Here is a 10,225-nt window from a genome sequence, read left to right on the forward strand (position 1 = left end):
ACCCAACCGAGGGACGGCTACCCAAAGCTCCTGGCCCTGCCCCGACGAACAGAAACTCTTCTGCGAAATAGCAATAATGTCCTCCTGCTCCCAAGGCCTGGTTGGCTGTATACCCCTGGCAGCTCCAACCCCAGACAAGCTGGGCAGCAAGGATGGTGCTAGGTCATTGCTGGTGTCCCAGGCTCCCAGGGGAGGAACTGCCTGCAGGACAAAGACACCTGAGCTCTTGCTGAGGCCTTGCTCACCTCTGGCCCTCAGTCTCCCTGCTCTGTCCTCTACCCTGGTGTCTTCCTCACCTAGTGGCCAACCTGGGCAGGTCCCCCCTCCCTCCCTGCCTTGTTTACTTGCTAGCCACGTCCCAGCAGTGGGGACAGGTGGGGTGGCATCTGCCCTCTGCTGGTCCAGTGCTCCTGCACCCATGTGTGTGTGTGTGGTGAGCTGTGACAAGGAGCCCCAGAATTAAGGCCCCACCTCTCCTGCCTCGACTCTCCAGACCCCTTTCCCTCTGGCCCACCTGCCAGAGGGAGAGCAAGACAGATGAAGGCCCCTGCAAAGCCACAGGAAGAACCACCTTATCCTTATGACAAGGTGCCTCCTACTCAGAGGGAGGCCTGCTCTGCCCACTGCCCCATAGCACCTACCTACCCATCTGAAACAGCCAGCACTGCCTGAGGGTCAGCCCCTTCTCTAGGTTGGATGATACTCTCCAAGGTGAGGGGACAGCTTACCACTCAGCTGCCCCTTAACCACTGGCCGCCTCTTGGCTCCTTTTGGGGAGCCCTGAAGTGTGGGAAGGGGAGGTGCTAGGACCTCGGGCCCACCTGGCTCAGGGAACAGGTGGGGTGGGCTTGGCCTGGGCCAGTGTCCCCCACTACCCTGCACTTGGGGCTACAGGAAGCCAGCAGCCTGGTAGGAGGCAGAAGGCTGGCTGGGGATGGCCCCAGGTTGGGATGCAGCTCTCATTCTGAGGCTGCCAAAACACAGGTAAGGGAGGGCTACAGGCCAGTGCTTGCCAGAGGCTATGAGCAGAGGCTCTGGGCTTGGGGGATGGTGAAGCAGTCAAGGATGGCCATGGGAGGCCTACCCCCTCCACCTGGGTAGGGGAAGTTGGTGGAAGGAGCCTAGACTTGTGACATTATGTTCCCTCTGGCTTTTTCCAGCTGAGCCCCTGTCCTAGAGAGGCTTTTGTTTTTACTCCCAGGGTCCAGAATAAGCCAAGGATGCTGATGCTCCGTATGCCTACTGCCCAACCCTGGGGAGTGGTCTTTTCCCCCCAGGTCCTGGGGATGCGACATGTGCTTCCCCCCACCCTGAGCCCTTGCTGTGCCCTGAGAGGTGGCCTGGTGCCATGTGGGAGGCACTGGCCTAGCCATCAGGAGCTTTGGCTCCTAGGCCTGCCCTGTCCTTGGCCTCAGTGAGCAAGCCTTCCCTTTCCCTGGCAGTAGAACAAGTGAGCTGCAGGACCATGGTAGGGTCCTTAGCAGCCCTGCAATTCCAGATTCCCCCGGCTGTTCCTCTGAGCAGCTCTGCTGACCCCTGCCCTTTCCTGGACTGCCCTTCTATCCCAGAGGGGTCACCCTGACCTAGCCTGCCCTAACAGGGCCCCGTAGTGCTTGCTCTGCCTCTCGAAGGGGTTGTGAGCAAAGCAGGAAGGAGCTGGTCTCCTTTCTTCGGGACCCACCCAGGACCCAGGCCTTTTAAGTCCCCTGTTGGGGGGTAAGGGGTTTGAGATTCAAGCTCAAGGAGCAGAGGAACAGGGCACTGGAAGGTGACATTAGCTCAGCATGTGACTCAGTGATAGACCAGGCTCAAGAGGGCTGGTGTATGTGTTGTTGGTTTCTTGTTGCACATTCCAGGATATCAGTATTTTAACAGGTTCTAAGTGCCTTTCTATCATAGCATATGTTTTTCCTCCTCTTGGCTCCACTGCTGTTAGCATAGAGTTAAAAAAAAAAAAAAGAGATAAGCTAATGACTATAACAATATATTCCTCCATGTGAGAGGAAGTTTATAAAGAAACAATAAAAGTGAGTTGCAAAGATGGTTTCTGCCTTGGACATGCCAGAAGCTGGCCACCCAACAAGAAACCACTTCTGACTGCCCTGTGTTTCGCTCTGGGGTCACCCACCCCAAACTGTAGCACTCAGAGACACTCTTGGGGCTTCTTCCCAGCCCTGTAGGTGCCACCACCTCTCAACCTGCCACTGGGAGTGGGAAGAGAAGGGAATGGTGGGAGGGGGCAGGTAGTAAAGGAACAGGAGTGAAGCTCATAGACAGGTCCTTGTCCTGCCATTGCCTATTGTGACTTGGGTGAGTGGTTTACCTCTTGGGAAGACCTAGCTTCCTGGCCTTGGTGCAATGAGAAGCTTCTCTTCCCCAGCCATCTAAGGAGCATTTTACCTAAATTACTGAGATGTTAAGAGTCAAACCCAGCTGTAAGAGGCAGTCTGTGACAGAGTAAGAGGTCCCAGGGCTGTGTCCCCCAGCTGGAAGGGAAGGGGTTGACCAGAGGATGGTGATGTTATAGGAGAGGCTATGTCCAGGCAGAAGGGGCCATGGGTGGGCAGGGCCAGGAGGGCTGGCGCGCTTCTCGCCAAACTTACCCACCTTGACCCCCCTACCCTACCCCTCATCAGACCACGGCTGGCAGGAAGAGCAGTGTGCCTTCTGGGATCTGGATGTGCACACTTGAGAAATGTGGAAAAGACATTTATTACCGAACTATAAATTAGAGGTGGCGGGCAGAGTGGGGTGGGAAGAGCCAAGTGGTCACGTTTGGGGCCTCTGATCTTTCTCTCTGTCCTCCTGGGCCTGGATTCGGAGTTCTTCCTCAAGGCGCTCCTTCGCTCGGACCACCTGGGGAAGGAGTTACAAACAGCTAGGTAGAGCGGCCTGCAAAAGATGGTCCAATTCCAACTGGGAGTCCTGGATGGCAGTGGGCAGGTCTAATGCCCGGGGTGAGAAGGCTGCTCTGGGAGCTTCCCCTTGAGGCAAATAGAGCCCAGGGCACATGTGGACTTTCATCTGGGATCTGAGCTGCTTCTAGCAACCCACCAGCCGTGGTCCTTTTTCCTCAAAGCCATGGCTGTTGGGAGGTTTGCTTTTTAAGATGATACAGGGCCTAGGCTGACAGAGCCTGACAGCTGAGAAAGCCAGGAGGAGTGACAGTTTTAAGGGTCCTCCCTGAGGTTGGGGCACGAGGAAAAGGCCCACACACCTTTCTACCTACCAAGTTCCAGTGCCAGGAACATAGCTTGCTGTCCTCCCTGCAGCAAAAACCACTCACCTTTGACTGCAGGTAGAAGGAGCCGCCCACAGATTTATCGTTCACCTTGAATAGGTGTTCGTAGTTCTGCAGAGGAGGGGAGATGGTGAGAGGTGTGCAGTCTCTGAGTTACAGAGGCAGGGGAAGCTAGGAGATGACAAAGAAGGAAAACAAAAGGGCTCGACCCCTCCACCCTGTGTGCCTGAAACTCTACACAGGAAGCTGCTGCAACTTCTAAGGGGCAGAGAGGGGGACAGATACCCACGGAGGGAGGGGTTTGGCTGCTATCACCAACCGCCCTATGCCTCTGCTACTGCCTGCCTTGGGCCTACAAACTAACAAGGGACACTGGCTCCCAAAAGTTGGAGTCCCAGCTGGCTGCAGCCAAATCCTCTACCCCTGTCCTCCTTCCTGCCAGACCTCCTTTACTCTTCCCTATACTGCTGACCCGCCCCCTACTTCTGGTCTGCTTGTCTCAGAGCCAGCCCAGTAGCCTCACCTTCTGGATTTCCTTGGGGTTCAGCTTGGAGACATTGAGGATCTGCTGTGCCTCCTGGAGACTGAGGCCAGAGAGGTTAGAGGCAGCTGCAGACTGGTGTCCAGCACGTCCCCGGGCATCAGCTGCGGCCCGGCTGGCTGTGTGAATGTGCAGGTTAGTGCTCGGCCCTCGGCAGCCCTGAGCTCCCCTGGCCTTCCATGTGGGTAGCTCACCCCTGCCAGGTGGCATGCCAAAAGAGACACGCGGAGGCAACAAATGGCCAGAGGGTATTTCTCCAGGAATGGTTTTTCTGGAGGGGGAGTCTGGGGGGCATAGTGAAGGACAGATTTGCTACACTAGTGGGCAGGGTCTGGTCACCAAACCTGGAGCCCAGTCCCTAGCCTAGACCACAATATTACCCTGTCCCTCTTATCTCCACTGCCCCCTCATCAACAGAGAAAGCTGGGGATCTTCAGGCTACTAAGGGAAGCAGAGTGAAGTTGTGGGCCAGGGAAGACAGCAATAGCTCTGTCAAGACTTGCTGCCCACCAGTTACCTGGGCCACAAAAGCAGGCTGCCTTGGGTGATCATTTCCCTTTCAATGGCCCTAGATTCAGAAGCCAGTACACTTTTTCTTACAGAGCCAGAGAATAAGTATTTTAGGTTTTGCAGGCCAATTAGTCTGTGCTATAACTACTGGACTCTGCCTTAAAAGCAGCCAGCTCCTGCCTAGGACTCTCTTCTACGTGAATGTCCCAGGGTCCAGTACTGCTCCCACACCACGGGAAGTGCCCCAGGCCACCCAAGCCACCAGAACCTCAGCTCACAGAGAGTTACTACATTCACAACTGGCCCAGCATGAGGGGCCCACAGCAATGGGAGCTTCCTCCCCAGGGGGAAACAGGGGCCAAGCTTACCTGCAAACTCCTGGCGCAGGGCCCGGGCAAAGGCCCTGCCCACCACCTGTACCCCCATCACAATGATCTGGGCCAGGTACTTGGCCTGTGGGCAAAGCAGGCACCTGGTTAGCAGGCTGAAGCCCCTAGAGACGGTACCCTGGAAATGGCTGCAGAGTGGTAAGGCCTCTGGAGAGCTGAGGTAATAAAGCACAGAGTAGCAGCCACAGGCCACCTATTCTAATGAAAAGCTGTTTTGGGTGGCTTCAGGTGCTCATGAGATAACAGGTAAGTGCATAAACCTGACTGAGTCCGCAGAAACAGACAGGAGTCAAGGCTAATGGCTGCAGGACACTGGCTTCAGGAGTAATACTGTGGCCTGGAGCCAGAACCAGGGGCCAGTCCCAGATTCACCACTCAGTTTGCCATCAGGGCCAACAAGGGCGCTTTCTGTGCTGCTGAGATGGGCTGGTCCAACCTTCTTTTTACTGGTGAGGAAACTCAGAGACACTCTAATTCTCCCAACACTAAAGTGTGCTCCATTCAACACGACAAAATAGCAAAACACTTTGTACTGTCCAAGAATGAAACGCCCACAAGGCAGGCATTTAGACAAACACATCGAGGACCAAATGGTGAGGAAGAGCAGGACTGGTCACCTGTTCCGCCACTGGCTCATTCATTCATGCACTTGCTGAGAGGCAGCACTCAGACTACAAAGATACACTGGCCCCTGCCCTTAAGCTCCCGCACCCACCAGGCCTCACAGGGAAATCATCCACGCACAGCAGCACCACACAGCAGCTTCCTACTCCAAGACTACATGGTTCCATGCACCAGAGTCAAGCAGGAAGTCTCATTAAGTGTGTGACCAGAGGCATGGAGAGGCGATGGACAGAAATCCAGGAATGAGATGGATGCACTGGAAGACAATAGCATTTTTACTGGGATGGGTTTTGAAGGGCTGGTAGAATTATGACAGGAACACTAGGCAGAGGGGCCAGAGGGAGTCAAAACTGGGAGAAAGCATAAGAAATGTCTGAGTAGCAGCCAGGACCTGCTTAGGGAACTTTCAGTTAGAGACCAGGAAGGAGGTTGAGGTGGGCAATGTGCAGATCTTACTGTGAAGAGATCACATATAGCCAGCACATGTGAAAATGACCATGTGTATGAGATGGTACAAACTTGGGTACAAAAAGGACGAATGGAGCACATCCAAGTGGTTTCCCTTGTTCTTTGTACTTTTCTATCATTAGATTTCCTATCAGTCAACAAGTATCAACTGAACCAGGATGCTAGCAAGTATGCCAAAAAAACATTTACTGTGCTATTTAATCCCAACAACTCAAGACACTGAGGCACAAAAAAAAATACAAAAAAAAAAAAGGCACTGAGGTACAGAGCTGTTCAGCGACCAGCCCAAGGACACACAACTAGTACTCAGGGGAAGGTGGGTAGGAATCCCCAAGCCAATGCTATAAGCCATGGCATCCCTAGGCTGCCCACTTCACACAGGGGCCTAGGTCTGCAGGGAGGGCAACAAAATAACCTGACAAGGAGCAAGAACCCAACCTAGAGGCCAAACAGGGTCTTTTCAGATTCCAGTGGAATCCACACTACAGAACTGGCTTTGTTTGCCCTCCAACAAACCCGGCCTTCTCTAATGGTTGGGGCAGGACATGATTCTGGGCCATTGTCAGGAATTACTGTAATAAATGGAACAGGGTTTGGACTTCACAAGTGGGTAGGAATTTCCTAAGTCCAGTATTTCACACCAGAAACCAAAGCTCAAAGAAGAGAAGCAGGGCTGTCTTGCAGGCGTAAGGACAAATAATGGACACACTGCTGATTGGGAAGCGTCACCTGACTCTCAGCCTCACCTAAAGCCACTCTCAAATGGGACAGGAGCCTTTGAGATAAACTGCTGGTCCTGTGTGAGTGACAGAGACTGACAGGCCACTAGGTGACTTCAGAGGGTTCTGTTGGCCTGGAATGCCCTCAAACTTCAGAACTCACCTTCCTCTGCCGCCACACAACTGAGTGCAAACCCATTGTACCACTTTGTACTCATCGGTTTACCTCTTTGTCCAGCATGGTAACTGTTGCTAAATAATAAATGTTAAGAACAAAGCTGTGACTGGACAACACCCTCAACCATCCCCTGTAGGCTTAAAACCAAAGTGGCATGGTGGGCCCATGGTTCCCGTTGCCAGAGCTCCGTGGCTACGGGGAAGGCTGGGCTGGCCTGCAAAATTTTAGAGGCCACCCGCTGGCCAAGGGAGCTGCCCATTGAGGTTACCAAGGTTCCTGTGAGAGTCATCTCCCAGGGGAGGCAGTATGGTGTAGTGGTTATATACGCAAGCTTTGGGATCACCTGTATGCAAATCCCAGCTGTGTGCCCTGGACAAGTTCTCAACCTCCCTGAGCTGTGGGTTCCTCCCTCACCAACAATGGGGCTGCCATAAGGATTAAATGAGGTAATATTTGCAAAGTGCCTGGCACAGAGCCTGGTGACCCAGTATGTGCTCAATAAATGTTGGTTTTCATTTATTACTATTCTTTGTTCCACAAGACTTGACAGTGGCTAGTCACTATAGAATAACAAAGCTTCTCCTAATAAAGCAGCTCATTTGATAGATCCTCTGATTACTGAAGGGAGGAGGCTGCAAAAAGCTGGGCCACATTCCCAGGGATCTCAGAAGCAGTGTAAAAGAGAATGCTGCTTTAGAACTGGGCTGACATAATCTGGAATCCCAGCTTTGCTTCTTGTTAGCTGTGTAGTCTTGGGCAAATTACTTAACCTCTTTGAATTTCAGTTTTCTTATTTGCAAAGTGGGGAGGACAATATCCTGCTCACAGGAGAGCTATAAGGCCCTCAGAAGGCAATGCACTTAAGACCAAGAGGACAGACAGAGAGTGGCAGGTCCAGAGCAGCTCAACAGCAGCCTCTGCTTCCTGACCAGATCCTATTTGATGTTGAATGGCCTCGAGGTCAGCGGTGCGGCCAAGCCTGTCATCCATCTATTCAGTACCCAGATACCTGCTGAGCATCAGTTGTGAGTCAACTATGCTCAGAGCTGAGGATCCATGGGGCGCAGAGCTCTGCCAGCTGTACCCGGCACAGATGATGAACACAGCCACTGGCTAAGGCCTCTCCTAGAAAGCTCTAAAACATCTCATCGTCCACAGAGTGACACTTGGGCCAGAAGACCCTGGGCTGGAGCAACTGGCTGACACAGTATCCAACTTCAGCCCAAGGTGACAGTCAAGGAGCAGAGGTCAGAGCCACAGGACTCCGAGCCAGGGACCCACTGTGGACAGCACACATGCTTTCTCATATGGGGAGTACTGTGGCCTAAAGTAAGATCACAGCCCCACAGCTAGTTGAAAGGAGGACAGTAGCATGGAGGTTGGGGAGCACTCAGGAATGTGGTTTATCCTACCTCAATTGCATCAAGAAAGGAGCCTGGCTTTCAGACAAACCAATGCGCAATGCTTCCTTCAAGGCACAGTTCCAAGCCCTCTGGCTGGTGGGCATAGACAGCCACTGGGATTCAACCCCTTCTCTCAGGGGCTCACGGAGATACGAAGGGGACTCTGTTCATGCAGGAGCCCTGCAAACAGCTGCTGGTATCAAAACTAGGCAGGAGAGAGGTCAGGACAACTGTCATAGCTGCCATGGTATGTGCAGGCCCAACCTGTGGTTCATGTAGCAGGTGCCTAATATCTATTTGAATGAATATGACACTTAACCAAATTGCCATCAGCTCTGCATTGGCCAAACTGAAGTCTCATAATACCTAAGCACCCAGACAAGATTTCCAAATGCTTCCCACTCCCTCTGCTGAAGGAGAGTTCTGGCCATTCCCCCAAAATACACACAATTCTCCACCACCACAGCCTGCAAATTCAGTCCACTCTCCAGCTCTGTCCAGCTACAAATGGCTTATCTGGTTTCTTCTTCCCCCACCTCTCTCCACCATCTGTTTACACCTAGATCAGCTGCCCTACTTCTTTTTCTTTTCTAAGCTTTTATTTACTTTTAGAGAGCAGGGAAGGGAAGGAGAAAGGGAGAGAAACACAGAAACATCAATGTGTGAGAGAAACATCGATCCCTTGCCTCTTGCACACCTCCAACTAGGAACTTGGCCCACAATCCAGGCATGTGCCCTGACTGGGAATCAAACCAGCAACCTTTTGCTTCGCCACACCAGCCAGGGCTTCCCTACCTCTTTACCTGAAATCTCTGCAGCTCTGAATTCACACACCATACAGGTCACTTTTCAAAAGCATGCAATTCAGCGCTTTTTAGTGTATTCACAGAGCTGTTCAACTATCACCACTACTTTCAGAACATTTTCATCACCCACATCCCAAAAAAACTCCATACCCCTTAACCCTGAATATCCTCCCTTCTACTTTGATACTGTCAAAACCCAACATCCCCCAAGACTTAGTCATGTCACCCCATTCCCCAGTGAAATCTTCCTAGACTCCTCATATTTCTACCTTCTCATAGCACTTTATTTTCCTATCAATGTATTGTCATCTTGTCTTATTTACGGACTGACCTGTCTTCTCCTATAGAGTACAAACTCCTCCACAGCCACATCTTAACTCAACCTTCAGGGCAGTTCAGAGTTACTTGTGGGAGTGGGTGTGAAGGATCCACTCAATGAGGGCTTATTATAAGACCTCAACAAATGGCAGTGACTACTACAAGGCAGAAATAGCGTGGTGGGAAACGTGGAGTCAAGGCGCAGAAGGAGCTGGACTCAACACGTCGCTGACACTTGCGACTTTGGAAGAGTCTAACTCAGAGCTTCAGGTTCCTTCTCTGTGAAATGGGGACAGCGAGAACACTGACTTCATAAGAATTAAGTAAATATCTTCATAAAGCCGAAGCTCTTTTGTTATCCTTATCACTGTCGGTTAAGAAGTGGCTGCTCAAACCCCGAAGCAATCACTTGGGGAATTTATATATACAGAACCTCCAGGCGTAGAGCTAAGGACACTGCATTTTTAGTGACCTGATGCAGCCAGCGTGGCCCAGGTCTGTGGACTGGCTCTAGGTGTCAACGGTACCGCAGAAACCCTCAGTTCTCAGTGTCGCACAGCCTGTCAGCCAGTTCTGACATTTTACTGGTAAAGTCTCTGAGCCCGTTACTCCAGCTTTAAAATGGGGACAATAATAGGGCGACACCATCAACCAGCCCCGGGACAGAGCTGGGGCTCGTGTGCCGGGCTAGGCTTCACCTCAGGCAGCTCGCACATGGGCTGCTGCACGTGGCAATCGCATCTGCTGGGCATTTTCCTTCCAGCCGGCTCTCCCCGACTCCGAGGCCGCCAGGGCCCGCCTAGGTACGTCCTCGGCCCCTCTTCCCGCCGGGAACCTAAGTGGAACGCGACGCCCACAGCCCGGCTGGAACTAGACGCCCCCGCCCAGGGCCCGAAATGGCCTCCCCTTTCCCAGGCAGCCCCAGACTCAGGCCTCACCATGGCGGCCGCTCTGCCTCGGGAGCACGGGCTTTGGCTTCCAGGCCCCCAGCCCGAGCTCAAGGGCGGCCGGAGGGTCAAAGGTCAAGG

General features: G+C 52.8%; 1 protein-coding gene across 1 annotated transcript; it reads right to left on the reverse strand.

The window, feature by feature from the left end:
- Positions 1-2,678: 2,678 nt before the first annotated feature.
- Positions 2,679-10,225, reverse strand: PAM16 (presequence translocase associated motor 16). The gene is made up of 5 exons (XM_054589522.1): positions 10,136-10,225; positions 4,661-4,745; positions 3,765-3,901; positions 3,287-3,352; positions 2,679-2,856 (listed from the first exon to the last, which is right to left on the reverse strand). Exons 1-5 carry the CDS (start codon positions 10,136-10,138, stop codon positions 2,770-2,772), a joined length of 378 nt encoding a protein of 125 aa, XP_054445497.1. The 5' UTR covers positions 10,139-10,225; the 3' UTR covers positions 2,679-2,769.

This window comes from Pteronotus mesoamericanus, unplaced genomic scaffold (assembly GCF_021234165.1).
Source record: "Pteronotus mesoamericanus isolate MK-2021 breed Mesoamerican mustached bat unplaced genomic scaffold, CSHL_Meso_final scaffold_167, whole genome shotgun sequence".
NCBI lineage: Eukaryota > Metazoa > Chordata > Mammalia > Chiroptera > Mormoopidae > Pteronotus > Pteronotus mesoamericanus.